Source organism: Sturnira hondurensis, unplaced genomic scaffold (assembly GCF_014824575.4).
Source record: "Sturnira hondurensis isolate 20B ecotype Veracruz unplaced genomic scaffold, ASM1482457v3 Scaffold0018728, whole genome shotgun sequence".
Classification (NCBI taxonomy): domain Eukaryota; kingdom Metazoa; phylum Chordata; class Mammalia; order Chiroptera; family Phyllostomidae; genus Sturnira; species Sturnira hondurensis.
In genome coordinates, this window is record NW_028091359.1 from 138,354 (window position 1) to 157,386 (window position 19,033).

The window sequence follows — 19,033 nt, forward strand, 5'->3', positions numbered from 1 at the left end:
CCCTTGGTATACTGCAGTCTGAAAGGGGAGCCCCAGGGGGAAGAGACTCAGCCCAGTGTGAGTGAATGCTATGAGCGGACGGCAGGGCAGAAAAAATGCGTATTTAATGATTTAAAACTCTGTACCTACATTTCCTCGTTGCAGCTGATAAGTTATGTTTTGTGTAGCTTTTAGCATTTAAACAGATTTATTTCAGAACATCTGTACAGGATTAAGTGTCCTTTATATTTTTTTCATTTTACTTGTAGAAAGCTAACTGCCCTGCTCTGTGATTCAAAATTGGGTACCAGATAACCGCCACCCCTACCAAATCTTTCCCAGGAAGCAGGAAGAGGAAATGTGCTTTCTGAGGAGGACAGCAAAGGCCCCTCCAGGCCCAGTGGAATTTCATACCAGCGTAGCGCCACAATAGTGCCACAATAGTGTCCGTGCCTGCGAAGGCGGAGCACAGACTTTGGTGTTTATGTGACTGGAGCTTTGGGGTATGGACAGTTTCAGGCCCTGCTGTTCCCTCCAACTAGGCCCCGACTAGGCCCCGTAATTGACACTGAGCAGCTTCAAGACAGGTCTGCTTTCCTGCGTCTCCCGTGCTGTGTGCGGCTGGGCTCTGTGATTGGGGTTAGGAGGTGCTCTGTCACTGAACACTTTCCCCTTCGGAACATGCTTTCTCTCTGTTCTCTCAGCAGAGTGCCGCAACAACTGTGAAGTAGACCCATTTTATGAGTGGAAAAGTGGGGCCCAGACTATTAGCCCTGGATCACAGAAAAAGTCACTGAAGTATCACAAATTCAAGTGTGAAGCAAACAGTACAGTAATAATACAGACTGAACCACAGTGAGAATCCAGGCATTCTGTCTCCCTCCCTGATCTCACTTAACCATGCTTTTAGGGGCTTACAAACCAGTTCTTGCTGCCAAGCCCACCAATCCACCCTATCGTTTCATAAATCGGAGCCTTGCCTCTGCTATCAGTATTTATTTCTGTTGACGGAGAAGGCGAAGTTGTTACCCTGAGTCACAGTCATAACAGAACAAAACCACGAGACCAAACCGCATTTATGGATAAATATATTAGCAAATAAATACATTTCTCAACATAGTGCCTGATTCAAGCGTCTTTCTGTCTGGTTCAGATATAAATAACCATGTGGGTGCCGAGGTGCCAGTTCCCCACTGACTCTGAGGGAAGAAAATTCCCAGGTGGGGTCCTGCGCCCATTTTGCTCCCACATTCACATTCCAAATGGGATAATGCTTGAGGGGCCAGCAATGGTCAAGCTGCCCTGGGGTGAATGTCACCCTAAGGAGGCCCCTCAGCCCTTGCCCACTGGGTACCAGCTACTCAGACCAGACTTCTGCTCCGACTCCACTCGCATGCACACCATCCTGCGTGTCCCTGGCCTGTATGGCTTATACTGGGAAGTGGAGCCTCTGGAATATCTAAACCTAAAGGTCCCACTCTGCTTGTCCTTTATTCCTTCCTGTTCCTGATCCCTGCTCTGAGAGAAAACTCCCAGAGAAGAATTCATTGTTGTCCTCGGTCAGCTGTAATTCTGCCCTTTCTACCTTCATTCCATCTTCCCTTTCCCTAGATGAAGTCCAACAGAAATCCTCTTCTTTCTCCCCACATTGGGACTTTGAGATAGGAGATCTCCAAGGAAGTTAATTCCTCCTACTACCCCCACCCAACTCCCAGAGAAATTGGGGCTGCCAGAGTGACAAGGGAGTCCAAAGATCAGAGGCTTTGCCCCAGATTCTCCAAGGTGCTGTACCACCTCAGGAAGAGAACTCCATACTCTGGCTTCCCAGAGCCTCTCTCCTCTCACTTAACATAGTGTGTATGAAAATTAAGGACAAGAAGGGAAAAACATATTCCCTTATGTACCAGGGTGGGTACTGCTTAGAGAAACTGCAGAGCTCCCCACTCCCGACTATTCGGGCTCAGGGGTCACCTATGCTCTTGATCATTTTGCAAAGAAGGAAAATAAGAGCCAGGGTTGCTGCTGATGCAGCAGCCTTATCGAGGAGGAGCCAAAGCTGGTGTGCAGGATTCACTCAAGAAAGGAGGTGAGAAGGGGTCATGCATGCATTCAGCTGGACCCATTGGCTGGCATAAAAATGAGACTTGGGATGAGGAAGACCTGCTGGGGCTGGGGGAAGGAGCAGCACCTTTATAACACGTATCTACCCATACCTAGCTTCCTGCTCTCAAAAAAACAGCCTTCAAGGGAGCCAGCCCACACAGGCAGTAGCTGGTTCCCTGCTGGATGTGGACTTGCTGCACTGCAGGTGTGTTCTGCAGACAAGCTCTGGAGCTGGGAGCAGGAGACAACACCCCCTGCCATCCACCATCACACTCCTCTTCCAGTGGTTCCAGCAAGTGTGGCGAAAAGAGGGCTGTTTTCTGAGACCCTTTCTTCTTTTGGGAGCAGGAGTCCGTGCCAGGGCGGGCCTGAGTCATCCAGAGCATGCTCGTGGTTGGAGGTAAGCCTGATCATCTCACACAGCCTGTTCACAGAACTCCTCAAGGTCCTCCTCTGAGCCTGCATTTAGAGAGAAGGGGAGGAAAGAGGTCAGTGAGGGTCAGGGCAGCCCCTTGTTTATCCCACCTGCAGGAGAGAGAGTATGGCTGAGAGGGAAGCACAGACAGTATGTCCAGAAGGGACACAGGGGAGAGAAAAATAAATCTAGAGGAAGAGACACATATATAGCAACCAGCGTGTTGCTCATTTATTCACCCAATAAATATTTATTAAGCACTCATGAATCTGGCCTGCCACCATGTGTCAAAGTGAAGACCAAAAAGAATAAGCAGGGACCTGACAACCTTGTAGGAGAGAAGCTTGTGTGCAAAAGGCAATCATGCCAATGGGACAGGGCTGGTGAATGGCGGAAGGAGAGAAACCAGGTCCAAGTGGAGCAATCAGAAAGGGCTTCCTGAGAGTGGAGATAAATGAGCTGGTTTTTAGGAATAGGTGAGAGCTAGAATTATGGGAATAGGAAGGCAGCCGAATATTCTGGGCTGCAGAAACTGCAAGAAGCATCAAGCTGGTTCAGCTAAACAAGGGGAGGGAAGGGGAAGAGTGGAAAATAAGATTGGGAAGAAAGATGGAGGTTAGATGGTACTAGAGCTTTGAAGGCCAAAGCAGGTTGAATTTTCCTCTACTGTGGACAAAGCAGAACATTTGAAGGTTTCTGGACAGCTTATCGGAGGCAGGTGACCCTGGTGGCAGTGCGGAGGGCAGAGGCAGGGTAGCGGAGCTGCAGGACTCTCTGGGATGCAATGCTGAACAGTGCCCTGCTCAGGTGCTCAGCCTCTGGGCCCTCTAAGAGGGAAGGGCGGAGCTCAGAGGTCCTGCCCTCAATTGCTGGGTTCCAAGTAAAACATGGGCAGGGGTTCTAAGTACTAGAGGAGAATATGATAAAGCTCACAGAGATACAGTTAACAGAACCTGGTGCTGACTGGATTTGGGGAGCAGGGAAAAGGGAGTCATGGAAACTAGTTCTAAGTTCGGGAGAGAGGGGAGGTGGTGGTCTGTCACTGGCAGCACTGAGGGCACACACATGACAGGGTCCATGCGGAGCCATCGAACGCATGGCCACAGCCTGTATTACATGGCTCTGTGAATGCAATTACAAGGCGGGGCAAAAGTAGGTGTACAGGTGTGAGTACCTGAAACACCGTTTATTCATGAGTTATTAATTATTGTATTCTTTTCCATCCAAAAAACCATAAAACTACTTTTGCCCCATCCTGTATTTTCTCTACTGGAACTGTATATATGCCTGTCTCCCACAGACCTGGGTCTCCCAGTTGACGTGTCCCATGTCCTTGGAGCCTAGCCTGGAGTCCAGCACATGTTCAGAAAGTGGGGGAGGGGTGGAAGAAATGAATGAATAAATGACAGAAGCTCAGGTCCTGCCTGTAGGATTCCTGGACTCTGAGGTCTTATATTTCAAGACCTCTGAGTCTCCTCTGGGGATGGAGGGACCCTCCCAGAGAGGGCTGTAGGCAAAGAACTGTGTCATCTACTCAAAGGGTGATGGGGGAGATCAGCAGGTAAAAGGCTCTGTGAGAGCAGAATTTGAGCAAATAAATACCAGGTGAAAGTTGAAGAGTTACATGATCATCATTGCTTGTAATATAGTAACAGGGATGCAGTGAGCCCCCAAGAAAATGAGGTCCATTTATTAACAAGAATGCTTAAAAGGGAAGGCCTAGCTGTGCTTTTGCCCCAGGGGAGAGGAGAAATCCTAAGGCCCTAGAGGGCTGCTGGGAACCACCCATGACCTATTTTTTTTTTTTTTTGCATCACTCACATAGCTCTTTCTCATATGCCCTGGTATCATGGTTATCAGTAATTATTTCTCCTCTGTGCCCTCCTCACAGGCAAGAAACACTTCTTGGCCTTCCTTGTATTTAAAGCTAATATTGTGCCGTGTGCATTGGTACAGCTGTACCAATTATTAAAATACTGAAACATTTCAGTTTGAGCTGCTGCCCCGCACCACCCCAAGTGCCGTCTAATGTCTCAGCCACACTGGGACTTCCCCTGAGACCTCCCTATGATCTGGCAACCAAGGAACAACACCTGGCAGAGCCAGGGAACTCTGGCCAGCATCCTGTGCTATGCCAGCTGTTCGGTGCTTTGAATGTCATGCCTGTTGTACCCTTTCTCAGCTTCCATCAACCCCGTTGTCTGATTTTGCTCATTCAGCAACATACAGCTCTAGTCTCCTGCCCCCGCTTCCCCTGAGAACTCACCAGGCTGGGCTGGCAGCACCTGGCAGTGTGGGTAAGGGCATGGCCTGCCCTCTGGGCCACCAGAGCTCCATCTGCAAGGCCCTTCCCCAGAGGGGTGTGCTCCCAGGGGCTGGCGTGGAGTCAGACACAACCACACAGGCTGTGAACTTGAGTAACAGTGGCCTGGGGTTTCTGGTAGCATCCTCCTGTCCAGGCCGGGAGGTCCACAGATCAATGGGTGGGTCTCTGGGGACCAAGGGTATGCCAGGCTGGGGTCATAGTGGGAAAAAATTTGGCAAGTTGGGTGTGCAGTCAGGTCCTGGGACCGAGAGGCTGGGGGAGGCTCTGCAGGACCCCCCCGCCGTTTCCTCTGTGGGTGTCGGACAGGGAAGCCGGATTTCTGCAAGTGGAAGAGACTGCTGGGACCGGGGCTGGAAGCATCAGTCAGGGTTGGGGCTGGCTCTGTGAGGGCCCGGGGCCGTTGTGGGTTGGGGAACTGTCCTGAAGGGGCTGCTGTGCTGTATCTGGCAGCTTGCTGATCAGGAGTTGGCGGCTCCGGCTTAGGCTGTGGCCGAGGAACGGCAGGCCTGGACTGGAGGACCCCAGTTTCTGCACCAGGCTTCCTGCCATGCCACTGGAAGCGCTTTTTGTAGTGGTGGTGCCGATGGCGGTGGTAGTGGATGTGGCTAGAAACCTGAGCTTCCCCTCTGGGCACCACTGAGTCCAAAGAACGGGGCCTCGAGGTCACACTGGGCTGAGTCTCTTCCCCCTGGGGCTCCCCTTCCAGACTGCAGTATACCAAGGGGTCAAAGTCACTGCTCAGAGAGCTGCGGAAGGTAGAACTGCTGCCGTGGATGCCTTGCAAGCTAATGTCTGTGCAGTTGACCACTGAGTCACTTGAAGAGCCATGACAGGGTCCGGAACTGGAGTCGCTGGCTGGCCCATCTGCCAGGTAGCCACTGCGTTCTGTGCAGTAGCTCTCTGCAGACCCACTGCTGTCGTGAGGCCTGGCCCGGCGTGGGGGCACTGGGCAGGTGGCAGTGTGCTGAGAGGTGCACTGGAGGGGGCTCAGACCCCAGCCCTGTGCAAAGGGGTGCTGGGCCACCGCCAGGCGCTGCCGCTCGCCTGGAGCCAGGGGGTGTGCAGCCCTGGGGAGGCGGTGGTGCCTGGGACCCATGCCTGGCTCCTGGGTTGGTAGGAAGGGACCAGGTCGTGGGGGCCGAGCCACGGAAGTCCGGGAAGGGCCCAGCAGGTAGGCAGCAGGGAGGTGGTAGTGGGCATGGCCAGGATGCTGACGGATGAGGTGGAGTCTTCGGCCCGGCTCCTGGTAAGATCGAGAGGGTCCCAGGGACTGGGAAAATGAGTCTCCCTCTGGAAGAAAGAACCAAGGGCACAGGTGTTCGCACAAACCTATGGAGGTGCACTGTTCGGAAAGGCGGGTTACAGCACACCTGTTTGAGTCTGCATAGCCTCAGAGCTCAGTGAGAGTTTGGGGGACCGAGGGCATTCCTAACCTGCATGTGCCCGGGGATGCCCTCACTCCCTCCAGTCAGGTTGTCCCCTAAGAATTCCACTGTGATCATCAAGCCTGCTCCGCCCACCAGTCATTTAGGGCTTTTCACCCAGGGCCCCTGCAGGGCCACACTGTACCTTTGGATGAATTAGAAAAAGGCTGTCTTTTCCTCAAGATACTTCATTTACCTCATTTAGAAACTGTCATAATATCCTGGTTTTGTTAGAATAGGATACTTTATTGCCAGAAACTTGGAGTAATAAATATACAAATTCGGATGTAGAATCAACAAAGTTGTCACAAAAATACAACCAATTTTTAGAATAAAGATGCCTGAAATGTGAATGGCCCTCCCCCTTGGACAAGGCCTTTCTGAACAGTGCATGGATTAAAGAACTAGGAGGTAGTGCTTTCTCCTCAGCTTCAAGGTGAAACCCTTTCCCACAGGGAAGCTATAGTCCAACCCCCTCCCCCCGCCCCACTCTGCCTGCACACAGGGGAGACCTTGGCCCACCTCCTACCTACGATGTTGAACATGCAGAGGGGACAAGTCCGATGCTGATGGAGCCAGGGGTCCACACAGGCACGATGGAATTCATGGAGGCAGGAAATGACGCGCAGCTCCTGGAGAAAACAAGGGGGTCCAGACCCAAGTTATCTGCAGTTCAGGAACCGGAAGGTCCTCCTGACTCCCTCTGGCCTCTCCTTTTTGCTAACACCTACTTGCAAAAGACCTCCCGGTGGACTCGAAAAGGCACGGGCTTTGGTGTTAGGAAGACCTGGATTTTGCCACTTAGCTGCATGACCTTGGGCAAGTTTCTCAACGGACAGCTTTCTGCTGTGCAGGAGGATCAAAAACTAACTGCCTGCACCCCTCCTGGTCATGAGGCTAAGAAGAGATAATGCATCTAAGGCACATGGAATACACTCAACAAACAGTAATAGTTCTCCTTCCCTAGAAGACCAAGAAACTAACCAAACCCAGGGCTGTCCCCTGCCTCTGCCCCACGCAGGATACAAAGGACACAGACGCAGCCAGAGCACCCATACTGCCCACACAGGTGAATGGCAAGCTCTGCCTTACCTGGCCCTCAGAGAACTCCTCCAGGCAGATGGCACACACAGGGGCTGAGCTGCAGCTGCTCCCCGAGTCTGGCCACTCAGCCCCGGCCCTTCTACAGCTGGCCCGGTACCTCCTGGTGGCCAGCTGGCTGATGGCCCAGGCTGTTCGCTGCTGAAGGGGATCCTGGGAAGAAGGGTAGGACTCAGAATGGGCATGGGCTCCTCTTCCCTGACCCCTGGACCCCAAGTTGTACTCAGTTCCCAGTCAGCCAGACGGATTGTGTGGTCAACTGACTGCCTTTGAGAGTTGGTCCCCTTCAAGTTCATATATGGCTCTGCCGAGCGAGCCAAGCTCCCTCACCCCCAGTTTTATCTAACTGCCTTCTGAATCTTTCAACTTGAATATCTAACTGGCCCATCAAACTCTGTCCAGCCTCCTCCTCACACACCCAATGTGCCGCAAACTGAATTCCCCAACCCTAATTAGGCACTCCTGAGCACATACCTGCCCTCCCCCAGTCTCCCCCATCTCAGTAAATGGTAATTCCATTCTTTTAAATGCTCAGACCAAAAATCTTAGTGCCATTCCTGACTCCTGGGTCTCACGCTTCACGATCAACTTATTAGTAAACCTGTTAACACTACCTTCAAAATATACGAAGAATTTAATTCTCACCACTTTCCTAACCTCCCTCCCTAACCCAAGCTACCGTCTCTGTCACCTGGATTCCTGTGATATCCTTAGTTGGTTTCGCTGTTGCCAGCCCTGCCTCCCTGTAATCTAGTCTCCTCACAACGGCAGGAGGAATCATGTGAAAACCTCAGTCAGATCATGGCACTCGCTCTGTTCAAACCCCTCCAGTGGCTCATTGCACCTGGAGCCAGAATGAAGTCCTGACAGGGGCAGACACCCGGGCCCTCAGGAACGCTGTCCTCACCCCGCTCTGCCCTCGCACTCCTCCCGTTCGACCCCACGGTCTTCTCACTGCTCCTCAGACATCCCGGCAGGCATCTGCCTCAAGCTCTTTGCACCTACTGTTTGTTCCATTCATTCACTTGGTCCCCGGAGACCTGCCCAGGTCGTGCCCCCCAACCCCCACCCATGTAAGTTCTTCCCTGTAATGTCATCTTCTCAGTGAGGCTTCCTGGACTTTTTTTAAAATTTTATTTATTTATCTTTAGAAAGGAAGGGAAGGAGAGAGGGAGAGAAATATCAATATATGGTTGCTTCTCATGCGTCTCCTGCTGGGAACTGGCCCCTGCTGGGAACTGGCTTGCAACCCAGGCATGTGCCCTGACTGGGAATCGAACCGCGATCTTCTGGTTCACAGGCCCGCGCTCAATCCACAGAGCTACACTGGCCAGGGCTGGACTCACTTTTTAAAATTACTTTTTCCCCTTTGCATTCCTTCTCCCTCTTTCTATTTTATCATTTTCCCCAGCATGTACTGCCATATAAAATACTATATATTTTACTTATTTATTTTGTTCACTGTCTGTCTCTTTCCACTAGAATGAAAGCTCCTGAGGGAAGGGATCTTTTGTCTTTTTTTGTTCCCTGCACCACGCCCTATCCCTGGAACAATGCCTGGCACGTAAGATGGAGCTCACTGTGTTTGTTGAATGAATGAATGAGCAAACCTATGGAGAGAGGCTGCTGGAAATCAACAAAGTCAAATGCAATGTATATAGATATCACCTGTTTCATGGCCATACAGGTACCTTCTTTCCCCACTTTTCTTTCCTGCCCCCCACCGTCCCACACACAAACACATGCCCACCTCCACCAGGGAGCCCACCCTGCTCACCGGCCTGCTGTGGCGGGGGCGGCACCGGATGCGCAGCACTGAAGCCAGGATGACCACAAAGATGGTGCCCACCACTGTCAGGAGGATCCACACATCATAGTCTGGCTGGGAGAGTGAGCAGAGAGGGAAAGGGTCATACTTCTGGAAGGAGCTGGGCCAGTGTGGCAGGAACACAGGACACAAAGATTGCTCAAGGTCCCCTTGAGTCTTCCGGCAGAGGGGGTGGGGTGGGAGGAGCCTGCAGGAGGTTAGGTGGGTCCTCCCTGCCCACGGGCACCCATGGGAGAGGGTCCTCCGGATGTCAGCTGTGCCAAGTACTATCTGAAGACTGGTGCGCTTGGGAAAAGAGGGAAAAGGGACCCCTCCCTGAGAGGTGGGAGCTACCCAGTGAGCAGCTGGGTGAGGTTTGCTGCCAGCAGAGAAACACCAGCCAGGGTTCAGGGGTCCCAGGCCCAGGGTTTCATGGTAGCTCTGCTACTCTGTGCCGTGACACCACAGAGCTGATGGAACTTTAGTGCTCAGCTGGCCCAGTCTGTTCTTCCTGCAGATGAGGCCCAGAGAGGGAAGATACTTGCCCAGAGGCGCACAGCTGGTGGATGAACCTGTACTAGGGGGTTTCTAAGGTCTCTTCAGCCCCAGGAGTCCAAGGGCTTTGGTGGGCGATGCCATGAGACAAGGCGAGGGTAAGAGCAGGTGCTGGGGCAGGGTCTTACCCGGTGCTGCAGCGCTTACCCAGGCTGGGGGCTCCTTCAGCTCAATCCGCACGTGGGCCTTCCGGTTCTTATACACGAACTCCATCAGCTTCTCGGCATCATGACCCCAGATCAGCACCACTGGCCAAGTCAGCCCCAGGGGCTGCTGCAGCTGCAGAGCAAAAGGGACCATAAGGGCTGCCCTGTCCTGGCTTCTCCATCCCCTGGTTGCTTTGTCCTCCTCTGTCCAGCCCCCTCCTCAAAAACCCTGAAGTCCCTGGGTACCTGCTCGGCAGCAGCCCTATCCTCAGTGATGTCGAAGAGGACGGCGCTGGCTCCTCGCTCACCCGCCATTCGGGCCTGCAGAGACACACAGTGGGGGCCCAGATGAGGTCAGGGAAGGATGCAGCCCACCCATGCCCCGGCCTTACCTTGCCCACCCACCTCTTCTTAGAATCTTGCACACGCTGCACCTCTGTCCACTCACATGTAAGGAGTCGGTGGGAATGGGATCCCCTGCCCTGCCCTGAGCTCACTCGGGTCCTACTGCCTCCAAGGAGAACATTAGGGCCTTCCTTTTGTAATGGAACAAACCCTTAACAAGGGTTTAATGAGTGTCAGGTGGTCAACTAGGCTCAAAGGTTAAGACCAAATAAGGCAGCTCCTGCCCTCAGGGTTCCACCAGTCTGCCTTCAGTAAGAAGTGTGAGAACAGATGGTAGGGAGTGACCAGCACCCCAGAGAGTAAGGGTGACCAGTCCCCAGTACAGAGAGGGAGAGGGGGACATCAGAGAGGTGGAGAGCTGCTTCAGAACAGAGCTGGGCTTTCTAGGGTCTAGCCCTGCCTGACAAAAGGAGTCCTCAGGGTATGCCCTGCCCCGCCCCCTCCCCAGGCCCGTGCCACCAGCTCAGGTGAAATTCCAAGAGCCTGGAACACAGCTCCTACTCAAGGTCTCTGTGGCAGCGCCCCAGGCTCAGCCGGTCTTGTGGGCTCTCTCTCCGGCCAAACTCTAGTTTGCGGGCTCTTTCTCTGGCTCCAATTCAGGGACTTAATGGAGTCTCTGTCTAGTGCTTTGTCCCTTCCTCCTGTCCCTGAGGGGAGGAACTAGACTCTCAGGTGGGGAGGGACCTGAGAAGCTGTTCCCACAAGGGCACAGCTGTGTGCACGTGCACAAGCACGCCAGCCAGGGCTCCACAGGCAGGCTTGGGGGGGCAGAATCTAGCCAACCAGGCAGAGCAGAGCTCAGAGCCAGAAAGAATAAAGCAGGAATCTAGGGGCTCTGGGTGTGGGGGAGATAAGAGCTGAGGGCAGGGTGGAGGCACAGGGGCAAAGGACGGACAGACACTGCTGCTACCCTTGGGGTCGGGTCTCCCTCCCCGGCACAGCCACTCCCAGACTTTCTCCCTGGAGCCAGGGCTCATCTTGTACTGGCACCGGGCTGGGCCCTCAGGCCCCTGGGGGCCTGCCGAGTCTTTGGGGCCTTCCTGCAGGCACTGAAGGAGTTAATCCTTCTGCAAGTAGTGGTGGCAGGAAGAGGAGCCTGTGCTGGGGCTTACTCACACTCTCAGCGCTTTGATCTCTGCTTCCCTTCCCGGGGAGAGCCTGTTGGGGCAGGTCTCCTGCCAGGCAGGCCAGGGGAGCCGCCGGAGCTCCCTGCTACCTGTGCCCCAGGTGGCAGCAAGGCCAGGGGCCCCTGGAACAGGCAGCCCGCAGGCTGGGGAGCTGGGGGATGGTGGTGGAGACATTCAAGTGGGGCCCTGTTTTGGTCAGGAGAGTAACTTCCCTCTTTTCTCATTTTCTCCCTGAGAAGCCGGGCTGGGCCCAGGCTTGCTGTGCTAATGGACTGGAAATTCACAGGGTCCAGAATGGAGTTACTGATGAAATGAAGAAGTCACAGGCTCCATCTCTCTCCTGCCCACTTCCTTCTAGGAAGTCCACCCCCACCTCGCAGACCCCATTTTCAGAGCCCTCCAAGCTAGGCTATGAGAGCAGCCCCGGGGAAAGGAGAGGGACTCCTATAGCTAATCTCACAGTCTGGGACATGGCCAAGGGGTGGGAGGTCACCCCAGTAGTCAGAATTGAAAGCCCTGGATCTCCTGTGCTGCCAGGCCTCATGTTTCTCATCCCCAGAATGGGACCCTGGGCCCAGCCCAGTCCAGAGGAGCATGAGGGAAAGGCACCGATTTTCTTCTCTGGAGAGTTTCTTATTTCTCCATCCCTCTCTCTTTGAAGGATTGGGGTAGGAACAGTGGAAAGTAATTACCATGATGTTCAAACACCCCGGTCCCTTATTAGCCCATAATTACAAAGTTGTAAAAGTGATCAAAGAGAGAAAGTTGGCCAACAGGGGAAAGAAAAGGACTTGCAGGCAGTGGGTGCCTGTGTCCAGAGTTCTAGGAATCAAAAAAGCAAGATTGGAGGCCAGACAGCAACTCATGCTGGGGCTACCCAGGCTTCAGACCAGCTGCCCCAGAGAAAGTGGGAGGGAGGCGGGGAGGGAGGATAAGCAGCACTTCTTCAGGGACTGGAATGTGGAGGCAGACACAGATGGAAGAGTGGACTTCAGAAAGACAACCGAGAGCTCTGGGAGCTGCAGGGAGTCAGCCAGCCCTCTAGGGGCAGCAAGCGAGGCTGCCCACAGCTTCTAGCAATGAAAGCCAGAACAGCCCAGGACTTGGCCTTCGGTCTTCCTCTCCACAGTGACAGTTTCTGCACATCTCCTCCTCCTCAAAGACTGACTGAGCACCTTCTTTGCCCAGGGCTTCAAGCCAGGGAAAGCCAGGCCTCCAGAACAATTCATAGTCTAGTTACAGAGACAGAGCATATACGTGGAATTATAATGCAGATACCAACATTCTAGAATACAAAATGAATGAAATAGACCAGTAGTTTCCAAACCTCTTTTCACTGCAGAGCCCTTTTCCCCACCACCCTCACCACCATAACACACACACACACAATCGGACACAAATCTTCAATATACGAAACAGATCAAAGTGAGCTGAGGTTGAGGGTGGGGGTGAGGGTAGAAAGGACTCTTGGTTTCCCCCTTTCCCGAGACAGCGCCATGAAACCTTGTTGGGGAAGCATGGCCAGAGACCATGGCAGTGTGCCAGGAGGGGGTGCTTTCTGCCCCTGGAGGGCTGGCTGGGCCGAACCGGTCAGGAAAGTTTCACTGGGAGAGGTGGGAATCCTCTGGGCTTGACAGCAAGGGAGGAAGAAAGAGAAGGGATATAACCTCTCTTGAGACGCACTCTGCCCAGACTGCTTAGGTGTGAGTTCTGAATCCGCTACTAATTATTACCTGTGAGACTTTGAGCAAGTCACTTAACTGTTCTGTGCCTCAGTTTTCCTTTCTGTAAACTTGGGGTAATAACAGGACCTACTCCGCAGTGTTGTTCTGAGGACTAAATAAATTAATCCTTGGGAAGCCTTATCCTACTGCCTGGCTCACAGTATCTGTTCCTTACGCATTAGTCATCACCACGTCAGGTACTACTGTGTTCTCTGCAACCGTGATTTCATTCACTCCTCAGAACAACTCTACAAGATTGCCACCAGCCCTCCTTCACACCAAGGAAACCCAGGACTTCAGCCATGGATCTGGTGAGCACCTGGTCACCAGATCGCGGTCTCTGTGGAAAGAGAGGCTTGAGCCCGTCTGCTTGCCTCCTGAGCCAGCTCCTTCCACCAGGCAAAGGCCACAGCTCTTGTCCAGGTGTGAGGCGATAAAGGCCTGGGTAACCACAGGAGGTGGAGCTGCTAATAAAGAAACAGCAAGCAGCTGGGTGACTAGATAGGGGAGAAGGGTTGGTGGTGATGAGAATGGAAGAGGCCAGGAGAATTACGATGAGGGCTTCCTAGATGGTAATGAAAGAAAAAAAAAACAACTTTGTTTGCTGTGAAAGCATGGGATGATGACAACGACAGTGTATTGCAAACATTTACTGAGTGATTATTATGCGCTTGGCATAAGGCTAAGGGCTTCCATCTGGACTATATCATTAAATTCTCGTAACTCCCTTATGGTATAAGTTCCACTAGTATTCCCATTTTATGGATGAGAAAACAGAGGTTTAGAGACGTGAGCTGCGATGTCCAGGAAACACGGAGGGACCAGGCTTCACACCCAGGCTGTCTGGCTTGAGTCCCAGCTGTCCGTCACTGGCGATGGCCCCAGCGAGGCTAACCAGCACATCGGAACAGAGCTGATGGAGATCAGTGGTTTTCAAACTTTCCTTATCAAAGACCTACCTATGCCTCCCTCAAGCTATTTTTAAAAATATATCTTACCTACCTGGCTGCATTTATTATGTAACACATTTTCCTGTGAGATAACATGTATTAACACATTGAACTGTTAGAATTCTAACCAAGAGCAAAAATGGAATATTTCGGTTAAGCTTACAGGGCTCTCAAATGTTGGAAGTAGCTCAAAGACCCACATTACTACCTTCCCAGAGTTCCTTCAGGCCAGTGGATTCCTGGTAGTAGCTACTCAGTCAGGTCAAAGGTGGAGACCTGAGGGAAGCCTTAGGTCTGGCCAATGAGTCAGCATGGGGCTGGGGCAGTTCCCACCAGAGGTTCGCACCTGGAGACGGGAGGGGCGGGGTTGTTCCAAGCTGAGGGGAGAGTGTGGCTGGGGAAGGGGGTAGAGGAAGCAGGAGTAGAGATGGCAGAGGTCACAGGTCAGTGACCGAGGTTCCTCTCTAAATCCCTGTGTTTTGTGTGTGTGTGTGTGTGTGTGTGCATGCAAGCTTTGGCACCATTTGCCAGTTGATGTACATCATTTTCATCCTCACATAATCACTGCAGTGGGAAATAAAAGTCCCACTTTACGGTGGTGGAAACAAAGCCCCAGCAGGGTCAGTACCTCCACCAGCACCGACCACATCCTTGCTTCCCAACGTCTGTGCTCGTGCCTGAGCTCGTGCGCTCCTCCGGGGACGAGAAGCAAGCCTCCCGTGTGGACTGGCCCCGACAGGTTGCCAGTGTTCACAGGTATGTGAAAGCATAGGCTGCTCCAGAACGGCAGAGCTCCTCGGAACCCTCCCCCCACCCGTCTCTCGCACATACTCTCCACTCACATTCAGGCACCTAACACTGAGTACTTACTTGTCCACCAAATGAATACATGAATGACATTCGCCCGAGTTTTGTAAAGCAAGGGAAATGAAACGGCCAGAAGCAGGGTGGCTCCAGCCTCACAAAATTCTGCTGCCACTGAGGCGCCTCACAGACCTGCAGACACCTCACTCTCCAGCCCCTCCGGGTGTGTCCCCGCCCCTCTTATTGCCCACTGGGTGCCGCTTCAGGGTGCCGCTTCTGCATCTGCACGGCCGGGCTGGGAGACTATCTTCACCTCCCTGTGGGCCCCATAGTTAGAAGCCTGCCCACATCCCTGCCCCCATGGGGTCATGCAAGAACCCTGGCTTTTTCTTGGAGATTCATGGTTCAGGAAACAGTGCTCAGGGAAGATCAGAAAACCCGCAGGGATCTGGGCCTGAGTACAGCGAGCAGGTACACAGGCAGTGACTGTCACCCCCCTGGGAGCAGGACCTTGTTCCTCAAGTCCATATGACTGTGCCATGCACAGTCTCACCACAGTCTGGCTTGTGTCCCTGCGAGAATCTTTCACATCTGTTCTGTTTCCCCAGCCAGAATGGGAGGCAACAGAGCAGAGAGAATAAAAGCCCAGGTTTGAGGACAGCACGAGGCTCAGTTCAAACCTCAGCCCCGCCCTTCCCGGCTGTGTCATCTTGGCAAGTCACTTAAGTTTTCTGACCCTCCCTTGCCTTGCATGTCAAATAGGGACTAATAATGTCTAGCTTTCCTGACGGTTATAAGAAGTAAATGAGCTAATATGTTTAAAGAATCGGTCCCACGACTCAACTGGCAAGCATGCAAGGCAAGCACACACGAAACAGTGATGTTAAAGCAGGGCTCACAGGGGCCTGTGACGGACAGGGCACCAGGCAGCAGGGCAGCCAGACAGCCCACATCTGGAAAGGCGCAGCTGCTGCCCGCAGCGGAGCCCCGTGGAAATGTGGGGCCACCAGTTTGCAACTTGGGAGGAAGAGCGGGAACTCTTTGAGGGGTAACGGCTCCTGTTCCTGCACAGTGCTCAGTATGCTCAGTAAACAGTTCCAGAAGATGGAAACGCCCTCCCATGGGCCCTTATTTGCTCTGATGTGGGCAGGGGAAATGGTTCAGGAATTTCCAGGTGGTGGGGTAGGAGACAGGATAGGGGACATGCCCTCGGTGACAGTCAAAAGGTTCTGCTGGTATGGCCCTGGCCAAAATCATTGTCCAGATACTCTAAGATTGTAGGTTCAATGCCCGGTCAGGGCACATACAAGAATGAACCAATGAATGCATAAATAAGTGGAAAAACAAGTCAATGTTTTTTTTTTCCTCTCTCTCTCTCAATCTCCCTCCTTCTCTCTCTCTCTCTTTCTCTAAAAAAATAAATGAAAATACAATTAAATAATTTTTTTAAAAGGTTCTACTGGTCACTGGGTGGTGGGAAAGCACAGAGGCCTGAGTTTCCAACTCTCTCAGATCAGTCATGGCTTCGAAAGCCCGAGTGAATTTGGCACACATCACTCTAAGGAGACAAGGGGCCAGAGGGCACAGAGGCCCCTCACAGCCTGGACCTGGGTGTGCCCATAGGGTTGAGTGTGAATCTACCTTGCTGGCCAACGACAGGCAGGGGCGGGGGGCCCGCTGGGGACTCTCCAGCTTGACAATGCTGATGAATCCAGGCTCCAGATTGTCGTCATCACTGGCGTTGCACAGGTACAGGGGGTGGGACTGCAGGGAGAGAGAGAGAGAGAGAGACATTAGGGAGGCTTAGGGAACAGGAGAACGCCGTGAGGGCCAAGCACCTCTCCACTGTGCTAGGGAGGTACCAGGAAGGTCCTTGGTGCCAGGAAAGGGTGAGTATCCTTATTCGCTTGCCTCGCAGTAAGCTAGTGAGCACCCATTGTCATGGCAGGGGTGCCAGGGCCAAGGGTACATGGCGGGGGCGGGGGGCAGATAGGAGTGAGAGGAGTCCTAAAGGGGGACTTAATGGAGGAGCCTGCTGCAAAGCAGCCCTAACAACCCTCAAGTCTTGGTTTTCCAAACAGGTTGGACGCAAAGGGCTCTTCTCTGACCCTAGCCTCTCTCACCTCCTAACTCCTCGACCTGTTCCAACACCCCCTGGCTAAGAGCCGGATCAGTGCTTTCAGATACTTGCCTTCCCTCCTTGCCCCCCTGCCCCTCCGCTGGCAGTGGTGGCTGCTGCTGCTGACTCCTGCCCCCTTGGGGTATGCCCTCCTGCCCTCCCACCTCTGGCAGCTGTTGCCTTGTAGAGTCCCATCTCTCATGGGGCCTGAGGCTCCTCACTGGGCGCTGCCTTGCTCCCCTCAATGTCTTCCTTTGCCCCTGCCCCATGACCACCCTGGGATTAAGCAGGTTGCCGAAAGGCAGAAGAGACTACCTGGGCATGAGGCTTGGCTAAGAGGTAGGCCTTGCACAGCCCAATTCAGGGGGGTACGGCAGCTCCTGTCCGAGACCTGGGCCTCCAGTCCTGCTGGTGCTGAGCAACGACTAAGGAGGAAGTGAGCCCAACACGTAATAACAAAGACCAGAGGGTCCCCTCCTCTCAGGGGCAGGATTGCCCTTCCACACACTCTCTTTTCATTCAAGGGGCTTCGAATGCCCATTTGAATCTAATTTGCCTAGAGTGCTGCAAGTACAAAGCATGATTTCTTTGGCCCCGATCATCCTATGGCCTCATGGAGGAAACCCAATGTATCCTGGCAAGAAAGGGGGGTTCCTACCAGGGAGCTGCCCACTCTTCCCTCTCAGCTGCTGCTGAAAGGACTTCCAGAAAGAACCATCAGAGGAACCAGAGAACTTGGGATTTCTGAAGATGATAACGTCAGTGATGGATCTGAAAGCACAGTCCCTTTTCGAAAGCACTTTCAGGCTATCCCGCCACTCTGTCACGGCAGCCCCTGGAACATGGTAGGTTCTCAACAAATGTGCCCTACCTTGCTTTGAATTATACCTTGTGAATAAAATCCTTAGGGCAGGAGATGTTGAGATGGGAGGGAGTTCCATTCTTGCTTCTACCATTTGAGGACTATTAGTCTGGTAGTGATCAAAGTTTTGTGTGGCAGGGACAAAGGTTATACACCTCCTCACCCCCCGAAAAAGGCTAGGGCGTAAGGTTGCAGCTTATTCTCACTTTGGTGAAGCTGTCGTCCCTGCCTCAACAAACTCCATTAGTCCGTCTGTCTGCCCATTTGTCCAGCTATGCATCCGTTCTTTTCTTCATCCTACCAACAATGAAGGCCCCCTTGGTGCCAAGCAGTGTAAAAACATTGAGGAGTCGTGATGAATCAGATAGGTCCTCGCCTTAAAGCAGCTTTGAAGACAAATGTGCAAACACATTGCATTGTGATGTTATAATGCCGGTTCATTCAAGGGCCTGTGGAAGGGCTCAGGGAGGGGGGCTACCAACCCGATGCAGGAGGGCAGGGTGACTTCAGAGCTTCCTGGGGACCGAACAGGCATGTGTTCCCTGGGGAGGGTACCTTCCCAGGAGAGGAAGCGGTCTGTGCTGAGGCATGCAGGCACAGGCCCAGGGCTGGGAGGGACTGTGGGAAATTAGGTCTAGTGTGAAAGAGAAGGCAGGAGATCACACTGCAAGGGGTTGGGAAGAGCCAGACCACAGAGCAGGGACCAGAGATTTGCGCCTGAGAAGGATCTCCCTAGTGACCATGGAGGACAGTCTGGCGTGGTCAGGAGTCAAAGGTCAACTGCTCCAGCAGGATAACAGCTGGGAGACCTTCCCTCAGGAACAACAAGTTGCAGCCACAAATGTCCACTGCTTTGCTCGACCCCTCCCCCTCTCCCAACCCCACCATGCTACCTATGGTCGAGCTTTCTCAACATAACTCCAAGAGAGCGCTCACTGACCAGAGAGTCCACTGGGAGAGGGGAGAAAGTCACTCTGGAGAAGAGCAGTCCTTGCAGCAGGATTTACAAATATTTGATCACCTCTTGCCCTCCCCACCCCCAACCAGGCCCTCACAGCGCTATACTATAGGATGCCTCTGAGGAGGTGGAGGGAAAAAACTATCTATGGAAGAGGGAGGGGGAGAAAACGAGCCATTAGTAAATGCCTCTGGTGTCCAACCTGCGGCCCGCAGGCTGCATGCAGCC

The 19,033-nt window shown here is 53.1% G+C and overlaps 1 protein-coding gene across 1 annotated transcript in view; it reads right to left on the minus strand.

Moving 5' to 3' along the window:
- Positions 1 to 1,032: 1,032 nt before the first annotated feature.
- The window catches only part of RNF43 (ring finger protein 43), a 57,905-nt gene continuing 39,904 nt past the window's right edge, over positions 1,033 to 19,033 (minus strand). Inside the window, exons 2-9 of the mRNA XM_037069885.1 lie at positions 16,508 to 16,630; positions 10,103 to 10,177; positions 9,858 to 9,989; positions 9,126 to 9,230; positions 7,340 to 7,501; positions 6,777 to 6,879; positions 4,764 to 6,113; positions 1,033 to 2,541 (exon numbers count right to left, since the gene is read on the minus strand). Coding sequence (XP_036925780.1) covers positions 2,498 to 2,541; positions 4,764 to 6,113; positions 6,777 to 6,879; positions 7,340 to 7,501; positions 9,126 to 9,230; positions 9,858 to 9,989; positions 10,103 to 10,177; positions 16,508 to 16,630 — 2,094 coding nt within the window. The 3' untranslated portion in view covers positions 1,033 to 2,497. The remainder of the gene's footprint in view (positions 2,542 to 4,763; positions 6,114 to 6,776; positions 6,880 to 7,339; positions 7,502 to 9,125; positions 9,231 to 9,857; positions 9,990 to 10,102; positions 10,178 to 16,507; positions 16,631 to 19,033) is intronic.